The sequence below is a fragment of the Camelus ferus genome, chromosome 3, assembly GCF_009834535.1.
Source record: "Camelus ferus isolate YT-003-E chromosome 3, BCGSAC_Cfer_1.0, whole genome shotgun sequence".
Classification (NCBI taxonomy): domain Eukaryota; kingdom Metazoa; phylum Chordata; class Mammalia; order Artiodactyla; family Camelidae; genus Camelus; species Camelus ferus.
The window spans coordinates 53,927,913-53,950,327 of record NC_045698.1 but is presented as its reverse complement, the minus strand read 5'-3'; the positions used below and the strand labels follow the sequence as shown (position 1 = coordinate 53,950,327).

General features: G+C 42.6%; 1 protein-coding gene across 6 annotated transcripts in view; it reads right to left on the bottom strand.

The window, feature by feature from the left end:
• The window catches only part of RASGRF2 (Ras protein specific guanine nucleotide releasing factor 2), a 208,639-nt gene that overhangs the window by 36,003 nt on the left and 150,221 nt on the right, over positions 1 to 22,415 (bottom strand). For all 6 annotated transcript variants that reach the window (XM_032475303.1, XM_032475309.1, XM_032475318.1 and 3 more), the window contains one exon: positions 11,565 to 11,671. In XM_032475303.1, coding sequence (XP_032331194.1) covers positions 11,565 to 11,671 — 107 coding nt within the window. The remainder of the gene's footprint in view (positions 1 to 11,564; positions 11,672 to 22,415) is intronic.

Genomic DNA, 22,415 nt, shown 5'->3' with positions numbered 1-22,415 from the left:
CTGATGGATGCCCCAGTGTCAAGGGGGCTCCTTGGAGTCCTGGTATGCAATGGAGGGTCCACGTCCCGAGGACCCGGCTGCACGCCGTGGTCTCCAGAGATGCTTCCGAGGTCCAAGAATGATGACAAGCATGTGGAATGCAAATTGGGAAAAGCAAGGGCTCCCCACAGCACTTTCAGCAGAAAACTCTTACGACAGAGATAAGACGCACGTAAAATCCCACCTGGTGCTCCTCAGTGGTTTCTCTGTCAACGAAACCCACCCACAACAGGTGAAAGAACCCCCCTACCTACGCGGGGAAGATGAAATTTCTGTCTCAGCAACTAATGGGAACAGAAAATAAGTGCCACTTAAGGCTCCGGCTTCCTAAACTCCTAATTCTATTTCACACTGACTTAAATAAATCCTGTTGTAAATGTCCCGCCAAGCATATTCTTAAAGACAAGCATGGAAAGCTTAAGGAGAGTTTAAAGGATAATAATAAGGGTGTATAAAAGATTTAAAAAAAAAAAAAAACCTCTAGTAATCAGTTCAAGGAACCGGGATCTTCTTATTTGGTTTGCTTGGACCAGAGAAAATGAGTTAGGATCTATCTTCAGGATTCAAAAAAGAAAGAAAGAAAAAGAAAAGAAAACCAATATTGGTCAGGTACTAGTTTCTTACGTTTTGTGCTTTCTAGAGCAATTTGACAAATCATTCCTTTTTTGCAGAAGAACCCCATACAGATCATTTGGCCAATTTTACAGATGAGGAAGTCAGCTTTTTTTCTAGATTTCTCTCCTCACATGAGTTTTTTTTGACCCAGGAACTGAAGAGAAATGTGATGCCCAAGGCAGTCTATTCTGAGGGGGGAAGGAGCAGACAAATGTCAGAAACAGCAACACCCAGCAGGATCCACACTACAGTGATGAGAATAAGGACCAGCCCACGTGTCCAGGAAATCAGGAGGAGCCCAAGAGAGCTTAAGTCGCTGTCCCAATTCAATTAAACAGAGCATTCTCATTTCACTTTGGCTGCCTCCATGGGAAATCTGACCTCGTGAACAAATTTGGGTTTGCACCTGGTGGATGTTTGGGAATTCTTAGCTTCAATATTCAGAGGTGGTGTGGACAGCCAGAAGCAAATGCAGACTGATTAGTAAGGACAAGATGAACAGGAAAAGTATGCAGCTCATGGATTATCTTCCCATTTGGTGCTTTTATAAAACCATTTGCAAGGCTCAAGCAGTAGATGACTAATTTATTATCAAAAGTAAATATTTTGCAGCTGCCAGCATGTCACACTGTGATTCCTGTGAATCACGTCCCCATCAGAACCCACTGGCAGGGGACAAGCCCAAGAGCCTCCTTGTACTGAGGGGCCCCTGAGCAGTGGGGCAGCATCCTAATTGACCGGGGATATTGGTGGGATGTCTGGGATCCCGAGGCCTCGAGAAGCACAGGGGTTTTCTGACCTGTCACCGTGGACAGCACCAGCCCCAACTCCTGCCCCAGGCCAATGCCCTGGGAAGGCTGGTCCGCAAGCCCCAGATAGCTGATCACTGAATGCAGGAGGCACCACAGCGACTGTCAGAAGGAGGGCAGCGCTCTGCCCCATGTCAACCTTTAGCAAATACAAACCCCTTGTTGAAGTGACACAGAATAGACTGTGGAACGAAAGTAACTTTTTGAGGGAAGATTTAGAAACAGAGAGAGGAAGCACTGTCAGGATGGACACTGACATTCTCACTGTTTTGCATCAGAAGTGGGTTTTTACATCCCACGTTTGAAGCAGTCTAATCCCAAGAGTTGGCGGCTGGATGGAGAGGCTGTGAGATGGGTGGGTAAGAGCATGAGCAGGGCAGCCAGCAGCCTGGGCATGAAACCCGGTTCTGCCACCTGCTACCTGCGCCATCTCGGGCAAACTATTTCACCTCCAGGCTTCAATTCCCCATGTGTAACATGGGGATTATACCTTCCCTCCCTCAAAAGCCTGGAGTGAGGAGTAAATGACTTAGTATTTGAAAACTGTTTAGAAAAGTGCCAGACATGGAGTAATAACACTATTATTACATAACCTTTTAGAACATCAGGAGTCTGTGATTCAGAATGCATCCTCAGAGAAGAAACCGTCTTCCCAGTGAGGGTGTTAAGTTTTCAAGTAGCCCATAAAAGTCCATGTGTCCCATATTGTAACTGAGACCATCTCAAACCTCAGGCTGGCTCAGAGATCATTTCCAAGGAATCCCATGGCTCCTCCTCATGGCTCAGTACCAAAGACACATCTCTCCCCTGAAGAGGAGATTGGGAAATCTCCCTGTGTGGGAAGATTTGGGGAGGGGGCGTCTGTAAAGTCCTGGGCATCTTCAGGTGTGTGAGGACAGGCAGCACCCACGTGAGGCAGAGTATTGAGGTCCAGGGTGGCTGTCTCTCTCCTGCAGAGAGCTCCAAGGTCAGGCCTCTGGACTCTGAAGGCTGCCTCAGGAGTGGAAAGTTCCACGGTCCAAGAGTAGAGACTGGGCAGCATATATGGACGGGAAAGCCCCCCTCGGCAGCCTGTCAGAAGCGGGTGTAGACAAGGAGGGGGCTGAGCCCAAGGACAGGTCCGAGCTGGAAGCAGGCCAAGAGCTGTCATCGTGGCGACAGGAGCTGCCTGCTCAGTAGCTGGTTCTTTCTTAGACATCTCATTCTCCCACCCACAACAGAAGTCTGTACCAGGCTCAACCTGGCCCAGCCTCCATTTCAGATTTGGAGCAAAGCATAAATCTGAACTTAGTGCTCTGGTTTGATGCTGGATTTTGTGCTTTACTAAGCAATGCCAAAAAATTAGAAAAATTTAAAAGGGCTCCCTATCATCTGTCAAAACAACAAACAGAAAAGATGAACTGATAAACTCTCAGTTTAGGACACCCTGATCCCTGAGATCTTTGAACACACTAAGTACAGACCATCACAGCAACACCTGCTCTTCCACCTTAATTAGTCAACAGGGCATGTTCCCAGTGTACCGCTGGCCTGGGGCTGTGGGCCCAAAGCCCAGACTTAAGGATGCTCACTGTGTTCCCTAACTGGGAAAAAGCCATCATCTTCTCTTTGAGAGTTATAAGCTCAACACCAACGTTACATAAAGGGTTTGCTTTTGTCCGCATAAACCCAATATGGGTGTGTCCCTCGTCAGCAGGATTACTGGGGCCATAGCAAGGACCACCCACCAGGTTCCCGTTTGGGAGGAGTAGGGCACAGCAGGGGCGGAGGAATCCTCAGCCGGACGTCAGAGAGCTGGGTCCGGCTCGCTGCTGAACTTCTGAGTGGTCTAGCACTGTGCTGTTCCACTGTAGCCAGTAGTCACATTTCAATTAAATTCAATTAAATAACACTACAATTTCCATTTTTTGACTACGCTGGCTACAGTTCACGTGCTCCATCAGCCACATGTTACTAGAGGCTACTATCCTGGACACCACGGATACAGAACACTTCCCCCATTACAGAAAGCTCACTGGGAGGTGCTGAGAGCACCTCCCTGAGACCGAGTCACTTCCCTGGTCAAACAGGGGTTTAGGCCAGATCCCCTCTTCACAGGGCTCCACCCAGAGCAGCCGTCCACAATGTTCCAAGCATCCATGTGTACTGGTCACTCTGACAGGCATTACCTCCCAATCAGGAGGAGGAATAGGTGATTTCCGCCCCACTTTCTAGAAGAATGGAGGCCTGGAGTTGCTAAGGAGTTTGCTCAGCCACACCCTGACAAACAGTAGGGCAGGGGTTTCAATCCAGACAACTCTGACGCTCAAGCCGGTGCCCTTAACTACATTCCCATCACTTCTCTAGCAAGATTCTGAAGGCCTGTCCACTCGGGGACCCACGCTACACAGGACAGACTGGCCTGGGTTCAGCTCCCACGAGGGTTTCTCGAAGTGTAAGAACTTCACCTCAGCTTCTATGAGAGACGACAGAGTGGGGTTGTGAGGGCTGCTAATTCTTGTCTTACACTCCAAACTACGTTCAGGAAGGGTTTAGAATAAATATTTTAAATTAAAAGACTGATAGGGTCTGTGTGAGTGTGTGTATACGTTTCTATAATAAAGTACACATAAAACCCTCTTATAAATGTATACATACATACACCCTTGTAAATATAAATTTAAAATATATATTTATATTTATAGGGGTGTATGTATGTTAAAAGTATTATACATAATGTTAAAAATAAAAGAACAGAACTGAGGGAAATAACTGTAAATTGGCAGATAATGGGCTTTATCCTGAATATATAAAAAACGTATCATATCAATAAGAACAATACAAAAACTAATAAAAAAATCTGAGCAATGCCCAGGAAGAGGGCCATTGACTGGGAGGGGCCTCTCCGGTGCTACAAATGTTCCATTTCTCGGTCAGGGTGGTAGCTGTACAGGTGTGTACAGAGGTAAAAAGTTACTGGGTTATACCCATGTTCGGTGCTCTTTATGTGAAGTATGTAATATCGCAACAAAATGCAATAAAGCATATAAACGAACATATAAACTAAGAAGTTCTTCAGCAGCAGCTAAATATGCTCTCTTTGTCCATACACACCATGAGTGTAAGAGGACTAGAGTGAGTTTGAAGCATAACTGCTGAGTTATTTTGAAAAAATTCTGTGGAACTGCTCTGCCAAGATGACCCACACTTCCTGTACCGTAAACAATAACGAAATCATCAGGCAGGGGTACTGCTTCTCAGCGCTCACATTAAACCACTCGGTATGGCATCCTTCCCCACCCGGCATGCAGTTCAGGGCAGGCACTGAAGTCTTCCAGAACCTTTAGTTACAAGAACAGTCTCGTCAATCAAAATGTCCAACCCAATATATTAATCAAAGTTCCAGTGCAGTCCAGAAGAAGCCGCTTCCCTCCTGCCCCTGCCTCGCCCACCTCAAGCCTGGAAGCCCACGTGGGAGGCCCCTCTTCTCCCTGCACCACCTCCTCCCCAAGTTCTTGCCATCACTGCTGACCCTCCAGGGAAAGAAGGCAGCCGGACGAGCTGGTGCAGGTGGAGCCCAGCCCTGGGTCCCTCTGGACATGATGGATGGGACGGTGGCTAGCTCCTCCTCTTGTGGGGTACTTGGTGGGATTTTTGGAGACCTCTCTTACGGAGACTTCAGGCCTCATGACCCTGACTTGGGCAATGCCTGCTTCTCGCTCACACTCACACCCATCCCGGTGTCTGTTACACTCCAGTGCTCAGCTCTCACTAGTGAATGAATGAAGGGGGTGAGAAACAGAAAAGAGAGTAGCAATATTCTCTCCATAAACTCTTTTGGGAAGGAGACTTCTATGCTAGTAGGTCCTTGTGAGTTGATCAGACACTTTTAAAACATTTCCCTTAGCCTACAATTAAGAAATGAACGACTGTTTCATTCTCAGCCACTTGTCACTCAGACGGTACCCAGAGTCTGATGAAAAGAGTCATAACCTGCGGACACAGCTGCAGACTCCCTTATCAGTGCCTTTCCGTGGTCTGTAAAATACCCCAAGCAAGTGGACAGTGTACTTTTTCAAAATTAGATGATCAATAAGACAATTCAGGAAAATCCAAATTGCTACAGATTGTAGACACAAGACCTTCCACAGAGATTCGAGTGTAGATCTGAGTTGTTTACAGCAGCCTCAAAGTCCCTCCCCGCCTGGCTGTATACAGAGGACACGAGCAGAAACACTGATATGAAAAAACACATGCACCCCAGTGTTCAGCACTATTTACAATTGCCAGGATGTGGAAGCAAACTAAGTGTCCATCAACAGATGAATGGCTAAAGCAGATGGGGTGTGTATATACAATGGAATATGACTCAACCATAAAAATAAGAAAATTTTACCATTTTCAACATGGACAAACTTGCAGCGCATTAAGCTAAGTGAAATAAGTCAGACAGAAAGACAAATATTGTATGATCTCATTTATATGTGGAATCTAAAAAATATAACAAATGACTGAATATAATAAAAAAAAGAAGCAGACTCACAGATACAGAGAACAAACCAGCAGGGAAAGGGAAGGGGGAGGGGCAACACAGGGATAGAGGATTAAGAAGCACAAACTATCATGTATAAAATAAGCTACAAGGATATATAGTATAACAGAGGGAATGTAGCCAATATTTTATAATAACTATAAATAGAGTATTATACCTTTTAAAATTGTGAATCACTATATTGAATACCTGTAACATAAAATATTGTACACCAACTATACTTCAATAAAAACTTTTTTTAAAAAAGCTCTGCAGCCCTGAAACCTGCAGACACCTTGGCATCATGGGAATGACATGTGAGGCCACTCAGCAGGAGACCCTCGAGAAGGCTGTGAAGGCTTCGTGAAAACACTTCAACTCAGCCCTGATTTCTGGCCCAATAGTCATTGGAGTCTTTGTCTTGGCTGACTGTAGAAATTTTAAAGGCTAGAAAATGACCTCCTGGAGAGAATGAACAACAGCAACATTAAAATGTAAACCTGGCAACTATTACTGGGCATCTGCCACGTACTCAGCATTGCAGAGCCTGGTGACGGAAGATACAAAGATGAATGAAACAGGCCCTGTCTGGAAGGAGCTCCCGGGCTGGTTGGAGGGAGAGGAAATATGCCTCTCTCCTGTCCTCAGCTGGAAGGGGTACAGTCACACACCCCTATACTGTGCTTTCTGTCCTTCACGCTTCTTTTTTAAGGAGGAGTCTTTATTTTTTTGTTATTTTTAAAATTGAAGTATAGTCAGTTACAATGTTATGTCAATTTCTGGTGTACAGCATAATATTTCAGGCATACATATACATATATATATATATTCCTTTCCATATTCTTTCTCATTATAAGTTTCTACAAGATATTGAATATAGTTCCCTGTGCTATACAGAAGAAACCTGCTATATATCTATTTTATATATAATAGAATCTGCAAATCTTGAACTCCTAATGCTTCTTAATTCAACATCACCTTTTTTTATTGAAGTATAGCTGATTTACAATGTTGTGTTAGTTTCAGGTGTACAACAAAGTGATACAGTTATACATACATACATACATATATATATTCTTTTTCAGATTCTTTTCCATTGTAGGTTATTATAAGATATTGAATATAGTTCTCTGTGTCACACAGTAGGTTCTTGCTGTTTATCTATTTTATACATAGTAGTGTGTATATGTTAATCCCAAACTCCTAATTTAATCCCTTCCCCTCTCCTTTCCCCTTTGGTAACCATAGTTTGTTTTGTATGTTTGTGAGTCTATTTCTGATTTGTAAATAAGTTCATTTTCATCATTTTTTTTTTAGATTCCACATATAACTGAGATATTTGCCTTTCTCTGTGTGACTCACTTGATGTAACAGGATCATCTCTTGGTCCATCCACAACATCACCTTTAATTCTCACCACATCCTTGGGTGAGGATGGTAATTCTCTTTTTTGGAAGAGGAAACTAACACTCAGAAAGGCTGAGTGACCAGCTCCAGGCCCGAGAGAAGGTATACGAGTGGAACTGGAAGAACACAGGTCCCCCAACTCCGGGCAGTGGCTCCTTCTGCTGAGGCATAGACAAGGCACGGGGAGAAACTCAGCTCAGCCTTATGGCTTTACTTGCAATATGAAAGGAAACAAATGAGTGAAAAAGCACAACAAAATGAGGAGAAATTAGAGCAGAATATGTTAACAGATGAACATTTTTAGAATCAGAAAAAAATGAAACATTTTAGCCTTGCCAAATACTAAAGAAAAGGCTAGAAGGCCCCAGGGGAAGTGGGATTCTAGCACCACATTTAGGGGACAGGGGGAGTTGACAGTGACATCCTAGGGAAATTTTATTTCTTTGGAGAACCAACACCCATACTTCTGCAACTCTTTCTTTCTCCTGAATTAAGTTCAGAGTGGTATCTGCCAATACTAGTACCTTTGATAAGAATTGAGAAATAAGTGTATGATATCTAATACTTTGTAGGAGACTTGATTTTCTAGATTATTTGCAGACAAACTTACATTCTTGTTGCTTCACTGTGGCTTTTCTGTTTTCTCCAAATTGAAACGCTGTCCCTGGTCAGTCTACCGTGTGAGAAAAAATGCTGTTGTTCCCATGTGGGACTGTAATTTTGAAATGAGTACAGCTTCCTACTCATTTTTCAAAAAGCTATTACCTCAAAAGAATCAAGTTGCCACAACGACGCTATATTCTTCCTTCAATGGACTCAATGGGTACAGAATCAATTAGATAACAGAAATCCTCTTGTGAAAACCACAGACAACAAAGATGAGGCTTAATTGGCAGAGTCGGATGACAGCCCATTTTCCAACCAGCAGTCTTGTCTCATTGCTAGATGCTGCCTTTGAGGGAGTAAAGACCTTGAGACACACTTGGATAAAGGCACCAAGCTGTGCTTACTCCTTCTTTAAGCATCGCTGCGGCCACCTTGCTGAGGGCCGTCAAGTCAGGGGTCAGACGTCCATCTCCTCTAGCTCAGCTGATCAGGCTGCCTTGACTTGCTCTTGGTAACAACCTGCTACACTGATTTCAGTCTCCATTCATAGATCATGACTGGAAGTTTTAAAAGCTCTGGTCTCTATAACTGTCACATGGGAAATATAATGAATTTGGGGAAAGAGTACATTTTAATTTAAATTACGTTTGAATTTAATTTAATTACATTTTAGTTGTAATTCTAGTTAGATAATACAAGTTTTTTTAATCCATCGTAGTATGAAACTCTATAATGATGCTATGCTCTTACTGCTCTTCAAAATTTAGAAGAGAGAATTAAAAGGAAAGCACTTACTTTCCTCAGATATTCAAAGAGCATCTTTTCTTGCAGCTTTAACTGTTGTTTGCCAACTTGCGAGTAAAACTTAAAGTCTAAACTCTGGATCCAGGCAATGAGGTGTAATTAAAAGCACTCTGGGTTTGGAAATGGATGGACCTGGGCTCACGTCCTGCCAAAAGCAAATCAGTAAAGGGAGGAAGGGAGATCTGGACACTGAAGCCAGCAAAAAATGCCCTACAGCACTTGTCAATAAGCAGAAATGATCCAGAAACGCCCTGCATATCACATGCTTCCACAGAGAAGGTGATGGAGACCTCGCTTGAATGAGGAAGGTAACAGGATGAAGTTATACCAGGAGAGTCCCAGATTATACCAACCACAGATCTGCTCACGCACACAGGGAAGGTAAGAAAAGACAAATGAGTGAGTGGTAAGAACTCCCTTTGGTACATCAGGGTCTAAATTTTATACAGTAACCACGACAGAGGAAAAGACAGATACCTGGGCAGTTTGTACCATCCACGCCTGTAGAGATGCACCACCTGATGTAGAGAGGGTCTGGGAAGCTGGGCTTCCCGGCGTGGCCCCCTAACTGGAATTGGTTACGAAGTGCTTCCCCTGCAGGGGCACATCTGCAAAGTATCCGGACTGTCCAAGGATGCTTTTCAGGTTAGAACTACAGGCCACCAGGACACAGTCTGAATAATGAGACCCTTGCTTTCACATCGACCCATTTTCTAGTCCAGTGACTTGCTGCTATTCAACCTGATATTGCCTGCATGCACCTATGTACTCACGTATGTACACGCAGCTATCAAATCAGATGGTAACACTTTACTGTAAATCTCTTCATCACTAGTGACGGATTCAGTTCACCAATCTCTCCCCATCTATGACCTCTCTCCCGAAAGTAAAATAGCCCCAGCCTGTTGTAATTTGCTCCGCGGTACTCTCCCAGCTACTACAAGGGTTATATGTGAACTGTGAAGGATCTCTGTTTGAGATCATCAGAAAAAGAGGGGACTGGGGGCTGATAAAAGGGAAGTGAGGCTGACAAGGAAGCAAGGTTAGAGTTTTTGAGGCAAGATTTGGAGGAGAGGAGGGAGGTGAGGTCAGGTAAACCTGGGCTTTGACTGGTCCTGGGACTGTGAGTCTTGGCATAAACTTGCAGGGGCCAACCTTCAACTGGGGAAGAGAACCAAGCAGCGTCTGCTCAACTTTGTCTACCGAAGCTACTCTGCATCTCCACAGCCACCGTGGGCCCCAGGAATCAGAAGTCAAGACTGAGTCAAAACCGGAGATGACAAAACAGTTAGATAACAGGAGAAACTTCTTATCACGTTTTACCTGCAGTGGAGATTCAAAATAGCTCACGGGGACTGTGGAAAAGAGAGACTAGCCATTACTGGTGAGCTAAGGATGGCCCTCAGAATTTGATTCATGTAGGATCCATTTTTATTTATTTAAGATGTGTAAGATGAAGTTTTTACATTCTTTATTTAAGGTGCTGTCTTCGTTTTTGCTTTAGTATATAATTATAATATATAATTAATATATAAGAATTGTCATGGGCTAACTGGTGGGGAGGTCCACTTTTCCTAGTTAGTGAATTGTCCTGCCACAGAGGTTTCAGGAGCCAGGCCCTCGTGTGACTCTCCCTGATGCACAGTCATTACCAAGGGCCAGTGGTAGACCTGTGACTGCCTCTGAGAATATAATAAAGTCACACATGGGAATTCCTTGCGTTTTTTTCCTTTTTCTCTGCTCATTAGCTGACTCACATTTTATGTTACCCGTGTTCTGCTCTGAGCCATAAAGGGGACCCTTCTCTCTCTCCAAAACTCTCCTTGCAGGAGGCTGGCCAGCCACGTGTCCAGGAAGGCCCACTCCTTATTTGGCACAATACATGCCTTGAATCAAGGAAACAAAGCGGACCCTTGCTTTAGTTTGTGAAATGGTGTAATGAGTATAAATTCTATAGACTTGCACTGAAAACACATAAATAGGTAACAAGTAGGTATCCTATTGATGATGCAATTAAAAAAAACAATACAGTAGACTCCTGAACAACACAGGTCTGAACCACGCAGGTCTGCTCGTACGTGGGTCTTCTCCAATGGTGAATACGGCAGTCCTACACACCTGCAGTTGGGCGAATCCTCAGGTGCAGAGGAAGCACACATGTCATGGAACCACGGGTACAGAGGGCCGACTATACGCTGTACACAGGTTTCCCACTGTGCAGCAGGCTGGTGCCCCAACCACCCCACTGTTCAAGGGTCAACTGTACTAGAAACCCAAACATCAAAGGGTATGAGGCAAAGAAGCTTCTGAATCAGCCAGAGAAATGCTCCCTGATGGGATACTGGTCTGGTCCCAGGATGTTGCTTGCTTGCAAGGGACACCTGCTGTTTGCCTCTGGGAGGTACCACCCCCGCTGACCCAACTCCACGCACAGAGGGCTCTGCAAACAGTGTTCCCGGGTGGCACGGTACCGTGGCCCTGCCAGGGCTGCAGTGCCCCCAGGTAGGTGCTGTTGCCTCAGAAAGTGGGGGAAGAGAGGACCCCTGCTTCACCCCGTGTGCTGCCCTTTGTAGATGTGAAACAGTGGCTGTTGGCAATACACGTCTGTTTGCTTTGATCTATACGCCCACCCTCCAGTTTCTTCCCTGCCCTATGTTCCAATTTCAAAGTTTCAAACTCTAGCTCCAAAGAATCGGGGCATTTAACACGTGTAACAATTTAAAAAGCTGGCTACAAAAAACCTGTGAAAGTAACTACCAAGGCCACTGAATTACCTGTGCGTGCTTTGAGACCCAGTGACGGAGGACGTTCAGTACTCGGTTGGTGGCTGTTCTGCGTATAATGAACTCTTTGTCGCATGTTCTCTCGGTGTTGTTAAATCCTTAGGAGGAAAAGAAACACACACATGTAGTTAAAGCCGATCCCCAGGGACCTGGAAAAGGTCACTTATTTTAGGACATGGGTTAATGGAACTCAGAAACGACACAGCTTGGCAGAAGGCAGCAAGTGGCTTCAGACTGTTGTGGATTCTGCTTCCTTACCTATTATCTCCTCAGCAGCGAGGCCACCACACAGTTACAGGTGCAATTAAATGGGTAGGGTGCATATATTTATTCAAGGCCACTGATGAAAGTGAAAGCTAGTCTAATGACACTTCTATTTGTGCCTGTCTTGTTATATAATATTGAGCCAAGAAGGAGCTTTGACACAGTATTTGAATCAACATTTAGTTTATACTTTCGCTCCAAAGTCATCATATAACCACTAACATTTTCAATATTTGTAGATAGATGAACCCATACTTGGCTCCCAGATGAGACAAACACTTTACTGTGAAGAACATGAACTCCACAGCCAGACTGTCTGGGTTCAAGTCCCTGTCCTCCTACCAGCAAATCGCGGCTCCTCTCTGGGACCAGTTTCCTCATGTCCTGCATGGGATCAGTGTACCAGCTTTATAGACTCGTTTGGAGATTTAGTTAATACTTGTTAAGCATTTAGAATGGCACTTGGAAAAACAGTGAGAGCTCAATAACTACTGGGTATTACTACAACTCAGTATTGGGTCAGTGTCTTTGAGCCCTCTCTGTGCCAGCCTATGTCTCTATCTTGGCCACCTTTTCACTATCAAGAAACCAATTTAATATTTTTCTACTGACTCTGTTTTAATAAGATTTTGCCTTCCAATCATAATTAAGTGATGTCATTTTATTTTGTTTCCTTTAGAAATGAATTCAAGCCTTACATAACTTCACTGGCGAGCTTCTTGAAAGTTGTCTATATTCACTGATTTCATTTCGTCTCCTACTCACTCTACATCCTACTCCAAGAGTCTCACCCCATCTTAACACCAAAACAGCTTCCACTAAGGTCACCAATAACCTCCACGCCTCTATATCCAAGGGCTATCTATTATCTTTCTTTAGGAAATTTCATCTAACAATCACCTATAAGAAAATTACTCATGTACTTCTGAATTTCTTCTCTGAGCCCTGGAACCATATATCCACCTGCCTCTTGGTATTTTCCTAAGATGTTCAAAAACCTCAATCTTCGTATGTGCAAAAGAAAAACTCACGGCCTTTCCACCAGAACTCGTCCTTTTCCAGTGTTCCCTATCTCAGTGAAGGAATACCATCAGTCAAACAGTCAAATAGCCTGAAACTGGAATCATTCTTGGCCAGTCTCTCTGCTTCTTCCTGATAATTTTATCTGCTAAATAAATCTGAAATCTGTCCATGTCTTCGTAGCTACAAAGCCAAAACTGGAGCTGAGCTCCAGCAATTCTCATCTAGTTCTAACATCCTAAAATTAGGGTGTTTATAAAAACTAAAGATATATAGGTGGGACCTGAAAATATGTGAAAAGAATTTAAAATATTTTAAAAGTCAAATTTTACAAGAACCACATAAAACTTCTTCAAATTAACAGAATTATTCTTTCAATGATTGCTGAAAAATTGACAGGTTGATATTTAAAACACAGATAGATATAATAAGTAAACATAGATTAGACCCCTAGTTGAATTAAGAAAGAGTAAACTGGAAAGAGACTGGGAAAACAGAGCTGAGAAAATTACTTAAATGCAGTACAGAGAGCTAAAGAGATGGAAAAAGAAAAAGAGGGGTTAAAAGACACGGAGAAAAGAATTGGAATTTTCAACAGATGTCCATTTGTGTCTGTGTCAGGGATGGGTGGAGAGGGGAGATTATTTTGAAAGAACAAGGTCCTTCTGCTTTCCAAACCGGTATCACACACTAAAAGACCACATGCTGGGTCTTCTTTATAAAATGTCCACTATTTCCATAAATTCAAATCTCAATTTCTGTTACCATTTAAGTTAGCATTAGATTACACTGCTTGTCTATTTTACATAACTGCTGCTAATAACCATGTTATTTATCTTTTTTGTGTAGACCTCAGCTTGGTAAGTTCTCAACATCTCTTTGCTGCTCAGAGATCATCACTTTTTGCCACTTGCAGGGCTCAAAATTCTCCTGGAAACTGACCGAGTACTCAAGTAGGAGATCTTCAACAATGCACACTGGAATGATCCACAGCTAGGGGTAGAGGCGGCTGGAGTAGAAGGACCAGCCACAGGCAGGACCAGCCTTCCAAGAGCAGCAGGAACACTAGAAACAGGCAAGGCTCCAAAGACACACCTTCCACCGCACCTTCCACACGGCAGGCAACCCCAATATGGCCCCAGGATGGACCAGAAGTAAAGTCCAGGGCAAATTACTTAACCTCTCCACGGCTGTTTCCTTACTCATAAAATGAGCAGACTAATGAAACCATATTAAGTTGTTTTAAAGATTAAATAATTCCTGTAAAGCAAGGCACTCAATAAACCGTATTTACTATAATTATGTTCTCACCTATAGCTGACTTCCTCCATCTATCCCCTTGACCCAATGGCCCTCACAATATACTTTTGACATTATCTGAGTCATAAGCATACATGAAAACAGTAAAGATTTGATTGACATTTGATTGACATCAAGCTATTTCCTTCCTAAAGAATCCTTTTTACTGCTTGATCAACAGAGAGAGGTTTTTGATCTTAGAAATATTCTGTCAATTCTATTTAAGTCACCAATTCAGAAAGTCCCTAAACCAGATACATGAACCATCTATCTGAAAGGCATACCTGTAGTAAAACCTGAGAGATCAAGTTTTATGAACGGAGCTTCTGCTTATTCATTAATTAAAATTGCCTTAACTGGGCTCTCATGTGCTAAGGTGATATTTGTGTATACACAATACAGCACATAGGTCCATCTCTCAATCAGACGGCCAGTCTCACCATTTATCACAGACTTTAAAGCTCTGTGATCAGAGCCACAATTTTTTGCAGCTCACCAGATTTCCTCCTTATTGCAAGCCACCATCTAAACTAGGGGCTGCTTGGGCAATATTTATTTCTGAATTTAAACATGAACCACATAGCTAATTGGTGGCAATATCAATGTAGAAGCCATTCTGTCCTAGAATCACGGATCCACCCCCAAGGAGTCCTTGCGCCACATTTTGGAAGAGCAAACAGCAAATTCTTGGCAGAGTTTTAAACATCTTTCCCTTGTCAAGTGTGACAGCCACCAAACTCTACACATACACCAGGAGAGTTTACTTAAATAACATCACACATCTCCAATATACACATCTTTCCAACATATGTAGATTCTTTTTCAGTTGAAGGCACTGGTCAAACAGGCTACTTTGGGCAACAAAAGCCATCTGGAAAAATGATAAGACCCCAATCACCATACGTGTGAATTTAAGAATGCAATTCAGATAGACTGGGAGTTCAAAATTTGTAGATACTGAAAGGCATAAGTAGAATAGATAAACAAGATTATACTGTATAGCACAGGGAAATATATACAAGATCTTGTGGTAGAACACAGCGAAAAAAAATGTGACAATGAATATATGTATATTCATGTATAACTGAAAAATTGTGCTCTACACTGGAATTTGACACAACATTGTCAGATGACTATAACTCAATAAAAAAAAGTTAAAAAAAAAAAAAAGAATGTGATTCAGCTTTACGATCCTTCCCCCAGAGAACTTGTGAGTCATTCCATCCCTTTTAGCAATTGGTGGATGCCACCTCTCATTAAACGATACACTCCTTGGTGAAGGGATTTTATCTCAAACATCTCTGTAGGCTCTTCAGCTTTGTACACAGGCACTTAGCAGTTATTTTTCTCAACAAAAATTCCATCACTCCCAGTGAAAACTACCTGAAGGTATCTGCAGACGCTATATACCTGAATTAACAGCATTCGTTGGCCATGTTACCATAATGACTATGTATCTGATATCTATCACAAGAAGGACATATGATAAAGGAGTGGGGAGGGAGGCAAGGAAAATTTAAAATAGAGAAAAGGAAGGAAATTTTCATTTTATTCTTCAAATAATGTGATACTCAGCTAACTTCATGGCCTACTTTGTAAGAGGCAAGGAAAATAATGGTGAGATGGAAATAAGATTACATGTAGGTGGATGATGGGCTTGTCCAGTTAGAGCCATCCTGAGGCTGCTTGAGGACAAACTGTCAAAGACAAGGAATTCCTGAAGATGGTGACGTATCTTAATATCAAAAGTAGATCACCAAGAAGTGGACTCTGGAGCTGTAGTTAATGCCGACACAGCACCTTTAGGGCATCCTCTCACTTGGTGAGGAAAGTTAGAGTACAATCAGGCAGAGCCAGAAAGCACGGAGATAACATAGATGTCAGTGGTCCACGGTGATGGGCTCCTGGGAGGAAAGTAAATGCTAACTATTGCTTACTTCAACCATACTTCTAGAAACTGCTACTTACTGTGTTTTTATCCCCAGTACCTGCCATTGTAGGTCTTAATAAATTTAGGCTTATTGAATGAATGCATTGAGATCATTTTAATGATTATATCGGTGGGGGAATTAAGAAAAATGTCACATCACTGACACATAACTTTTCACTTATTCAAAAGAGGCTCAGTCTCTCCAACATCAGTGTTATCCATGTGCTTTGTTTTATCCAGTAAATATCCTTCTTCAATAATTATGTGCAATATAAAATCACATCATTGGTTTGTACATTTCGGTGCCCTTGGATTACAACTATATTTCTACTCTTTGGTTGCTGGCATGGAAAAATCATTAATATTTATTGTTGCTTTGTGCCAGGTATGTACTAAAAGCTTTACAAGTGGTCTATAATTTAACCCTTGTAATAATAACAACTGTCATTTATCACATGCCCACCAAGTACCAAGTATAGGACCATGAGTAATGTGGCTCCTCAACAACAACAGCAACCAAGGAGGGTAAATACTGTTACCTCCACTGACAAAGAAATAGAAAATAAGAGAGGCTGAGAAACTTGGCCAAGGTCACAGAGCTAATAAGTGGCAGAACCAGCACAGACAAATCTATTTCCAAAGCCAGAGTGCTTTTAATTACCACCACATAGCCTGAATCCAAAACTTAAAAGACTTTTAAGTTTTTCTTGCAAGTTGGTAAACATTAAGGCTACAAGAGAAGATGCTATTTGAATATTTTGGGAAAGTAAGTGCTTTCCTTTTAATTCTCTCTTCTAAATTTTGAAGAGCAATAAGAGCATGGCACCATTATAGAGTTTCATACTGCAATGGATTTTTTTTTAATTTTTATTTATCTAACTGGAATTAAAATTTTCTCAAAAAGTACTTTCCTCAAATGTATCATATTTCCTATGTGACCAATTATACAGACCAGAGCTTTTAAAACTTCCAAGTATGATGTATTAATAGGGAATGAGATCGATTTAGTGGGTTGTTACCAGCATTTAAAAAAATTAAATATATGAAAACTATCTGGATAGATTGTACTTGGTGAGAGTGAGTACTCTTTAGGGAAATTTTTATATCAATTGTGTGTGTGTGTGTGTGTGTGTGTGTGTGTGTGTGTGTGTGTGTATCCTGAGCCAAAATGTAAAATATGTTTCTTAGAGTGGGTTGCAATAAACAAGTCTGAAAGTGACTAATATAGACAGTCTGATTACTAGCACTATGTTCAAACTATATGAATTAACTTCACAGAAATCCTGGGTAACTAAGCCCATTCTTTACTCTGAAACACGTCCGGAGGAACAAGCAGAGGATGTTTATTGTCCCCCTTTGTTTCTGTCACCCAACACTCTCTGCACTCTCTGCCCAGCCCTCCAGGTTGTCCATCTCTGCCTCATTCCTTGGTCTCTGGTCTGTTCTCGAGCTGCCTTCATCCAGCTCTCACTGTCTTGGGGGCATAACTCTCCCCCAAGGTTTTTCTATGTATTCTAACCTGACACCTCCAGCTCCGACATTTCCCCAAACCCTTCATTTCAAGCTTCTTACAAGGCATTTCCATATTAATGACACATTCTTCTCTCATAAGAAACATATCCCAAAATCAAATGTATGTCTTTTGCTCTCAAGCTCCTCCCCATCCTAACTTTCCTGTTGAGTTAATGGAATAACTTGGTCTCAACTTCTCAGGTGGGAAACCTCACTCTTCTCTATTTCTTCTTGGTGCTTCCCATTCAGCCGGTAAATACTGTTAACTTTTCGGTTGCGTCTGTTAGATTTATCCCTTTTTCTCTAGTCTCCTGCTGCAAAATCTTAAGTCTAGGTACTTCACACATGGGTTGTAGCTTTTGTCTCCTAGATTTTCCTCCTTTCTCCATTCCCTCTGCCCTTCTATTCTTTTTCCATTCATAATTCAATTATTCAGTCAATTTCTATGGAGCACTTACTATGCTCCAGGTTCTGTGCACATGCTGAGTGAACAAAAGAGTTTGGTCTCATGGTCTCATGGAGTTTGCTCTTGATATGGAAAAAAGAGAGCTTCCAAACAAGTAAAATACCAAAAATGTATAATTCGAAACTTTGCAAATGAGCAAGGTGCTGTCTCTACAAGAGTAATCTCAAATATCCCCCTGATGCGTTACTGCTCCGGTGCCAAGTACTTCTAATATCTCCCTACTGTCCACTGAACCAAGTCTAGAATATTTTCCTAGACATGAAAAGGATCTGTAACTTGCTCTTGGTTTATTAGCTAGTAAACGATAACAACAAAAAAGAAGTAAATGCAGACAGATTTACACATACACTGTGCTGAATACCATGGGCAGGGTATTTACTGATCTGTGAACTAGCATACTCATTCTTGAGAGATGATCTAGAATAATAGTTACAATTTTAAACTGAACTTTAATCTGAATAGGGTAGGACATTTGGTATAATAATCTACCGGTTCATTCAATTACTCCCATTTTAATGGAATATTACTTGACAATCTTTTGTTTGCAAAAGGGACAGAACACCCAATTCAAACTGGAATAGAATAAAAAGGGAATTACTATTTTATGTATCTGGAGATAGTTCTAGATTCAGAGCCTGTCTGGTTCAGAGGCACACAGTAACCTGGCCCATATTTATTTGTCTTCAATGCTTTAATTCTGCTCTCATTTTCAGGTAGCAAAAATGGGGCTGGCCATGCTAGTCTTACAACCTCAGCTCACACCGTCCAGTGGATGAGAGAGCAGTCTTTCCGGTAGCTTCCACCAAAGAGAGAGAAATTTCTAATCTAGAGGCCCTCCAAAAAGTCCTTACACTTCACCAGCCCGAAGTGCATACTCCTTCCTCAAACTCATCACTGTGGTGATGGCTGTGTGTGTTGGTGAGGACGGCGGGGAGATGCATGCATGTGTTTTGGGGAGGTAGATTCCCACTCAAAGCATGTGGCCAGCAACGTGAAGGGGCAGCTTTTCAAAGGGGGATATATAGCAAGATACTAACGAGGCAATGAACAAACTCTGCATAGCAGGGTTTAAAAAAAACCCTTCCTATAAGTCTTTATCCTTTAGTTTTTTAGTTCCTTTTAGTTCTTCTCAGTTTAACCTGAGATTTTCTGTAAGTGCAATAAATTGAAACAATGAAAAAAAAAAAAAGCACATCCTTCTAGACTGAGAAAAAGAAGCTCAGCAGGTCTACCGTTATTTGAGAAGAAAAATACATGAAGAAGGGCAAAATCAGTATCTTTCCCCTGCTTTCACCTTTCAGGAAAATCAGTAACTAAGACTGCCAGCAGAATTGCTCTTATGGATTTTTTAAAATATGTGCTGTTTAGATTCCTGAAGGAATGATTATATACTAAGTTTAAAATGAAACTTTCTGAGAAGCATTGGGTGTTACTTTTTTCACTTCTCACAATTATATAAAATATATTCCTTTTTTACAGATGAGAAAGCTGAGGCTCAGAGAAACCCAAAAGCCACCTAAGATCACAGACAGCAAGAGCAGAGCCAGGATTTATGGCAAGATTATCAGATTCTAAAAATCCAGGCTCCTCGCACTGAAACAGACTGCGTGCCTATTCACGAGAAGCACTAGCTGCCCTGTTGACTGTTGTGTAAGCTCCAGCCCACCCATCGCTGCTGTCACCAGATTTGGAGCTGGTGTGGAGATGCAACAAGGACATACTGCCAGGACAGAGGGCGGCGGGGACTTGCCCTGACGGGGACTTGCCCCGGAGCAGAATGGGACCCTCTGAGGAGTTGGTGAGAAGTGAAGCCGCAGAGTAAGCAAGTTTAAGTGACTTTTCAAGAAAACTGCTGAGGCAAGAAGGAAAGAGATAAGCTAAAAACTGAAAGGTGACACAGGTTTATGGGAGACAGTAACTTGAACCAGTTTGAAAATTAAAATATAGCAATCTATTTAAAAAAATCAGAAATAAAACACTCTTGGTGAGATCTTCTTGACAAAAAATCAGAATTACCCAGGCCTTTGAAAATACAGTAACTGCTCTAGAAATGGTTAGCAGAAAGCTCACACACACACTCACACACACACACAAGGAACAAACTTTAAATTGCCATTTCTGCCCAACTTCATAACCAACTATCTGGAAAAGGAAAGGAGGATGATTTTTCTGTATATTAGCCTGAATTCTCTGACGGCATATCTGCTACCTCTTCCGGAGAAGAGGCCGCTCGCCAGCTTGATGTAGAACGATATTCATGTCCTTGTATTAGGCAAACTTTCCCTACAAAGCAAATAAAAACTTCCCCAATCCCTCTACATTTCTTTCTACAGAATCCTACACACACATCTAGAAATGCTTTTCCGTGAGAGCAGAGGAGTGGGTAATGAGTGGTTGCTTCTTACCCTGGGCGGAGTCGATAAAGTGTGTATACAGTTGTGAGGGAGCAGCAACCTGTGTGTGCAAGGAGGGGGGGATGGCCACACAATTAGCTGAGCTGTTCTGAAGACGCCACAGCAGAGCATTTTAGAGATGGTTGGGGAGGGGGGATAAAGAAAGGTCCTTTTCTCCCCCTCAACTGTAAACATATAAGAATTTATACAAAAATTTCAATATACAAAAATGATAGATTTTACCACTAGAAAATGAAACGTATCTTGGGAGGCAGGGTGAGAGACACAAAACACAAAGGTAGCCCATTTTATCAGATGCAAAGTATTTATTGAGCGTCTTTGTGCTAATCACTTTCATAGGAACTGGAATACTGGGGTAGACAAGGGAGACCAATTAGCTACTTATAGGAACTGACTGTTCTACTGGGGGAGAGAGAACAATAAATAATACATCATGTCAGTGGTATTACTACCCATCAATGAATAAGGTAAATTCAGATATTAAAAAGAAGAGCTATGTGGAAGGTAAACGGAGAGAGAGCGAGAGAGAGGGAGACAGGGAGAGAGGGAAGACATTTGCTAGGCTGGGTTGGGAATGCCTTTTTAAGACAGGGACAGAGACAGGTGAGTTGAGATTTGAACAATGAAAAGATCATTTGAAGATCTGTGGGGAGAGTGTTTCAAGCAGAACAGCGAATGAAACGTGAGACAGCTCAGCCTAACTGAAGGCCAGAAAGCAGCCTGGTGTGGCTGGAGCCCAGCGAATATGGGGCCCAGAGCAGGGAGTCAAAGCTGGAGATTGGGCAAGATCACCAGACATCTCTCGAGCCAAGTGTAAGAGCTGGAGTTGATTCTCTGGTCTTGGGAAGCACAGGGTTTGGTGCAAGGGAATCATAACCTCACTGGCACTCTGAACAGGTGACTCTGGCTGCCTCATGTAGTGCAGACTGGAGGGGGCAAACCTGGGGTGGGAAAGACCAGGTATGACACAGTCATCCATGGTGACGCAGGTCTGGACAAAGGCTATGGCAGGACTGGTAAGAAATGCTGGAGATGGAGGGGCTGAGACTTGCTGAGGGAACGGATGTGGAGGTCTGCACTGAATTGAGTAGTGTTCCCCCAAATTCACGTTTCCTCAAAACCTGTCAGTGTTACTTTATTTGGAAACAGGGTCTTTGCAGATGTAATCAAGTTAAGACGTCAAACTGGATTAGGGAGGGTCCTAGATCCAGTGAGTGGTATGGTTAGAAGAAGAAGGAAATTTGGACACAGACACACCCAGAGGGAAGAAGGCCATGTGACATCAGAGGTACAGAATAGAGTTATGCTGCCACAAGCCAGGGAATACCAAGGACTGCCAGCAACCACCAGAAGCTGGAAGAGGCAAGGTGGACCCTTTCTCTAACACTCAGAGTGCATGGCCCCACTGCCACGTTGAGTTCAGATTTCTAGCCTCGAGAACCTTGAAAAAACAAATTTCTGTTGTTTTTACCTAACCATTTGAAGTAATTTATTACAGTAGCCCTTAGAAATGAATGCAAGGTCTAAAGGAAAGAGAAGAATCTGGAATGGGTCCACTGTTTGGGGCCTGAGCAGCTGGGTGTAGATGAAACTGGGAAGGGGCAGGTTTTAGGGAGAAAAATCAAGAGTTTAGTTTTACACTGAAAAATATCTCTTTCAGACACCTAAGTGGTAATATCAAGGAGGCTCTGAGACACAACAGCCTGCAACTCATGTGGAAAGGTTCAGACTGAAAATGCAAACTGGTGAGTATCAAGCATTTACGTAGTACTTAGAATCCTAAGACGGCATGAGCTTACTTAGGTAGGGAGTGTAGACAAGGAGAAACGCCAGAGTCCTGTGATCCCACGACCAGTAGAGATTTGGCACAAGAGAAGCCAGCAAAGGAGACCAAAGAGGGGAGAGAGTACGACGAAAGGAAAACCAGGCATGTGTGG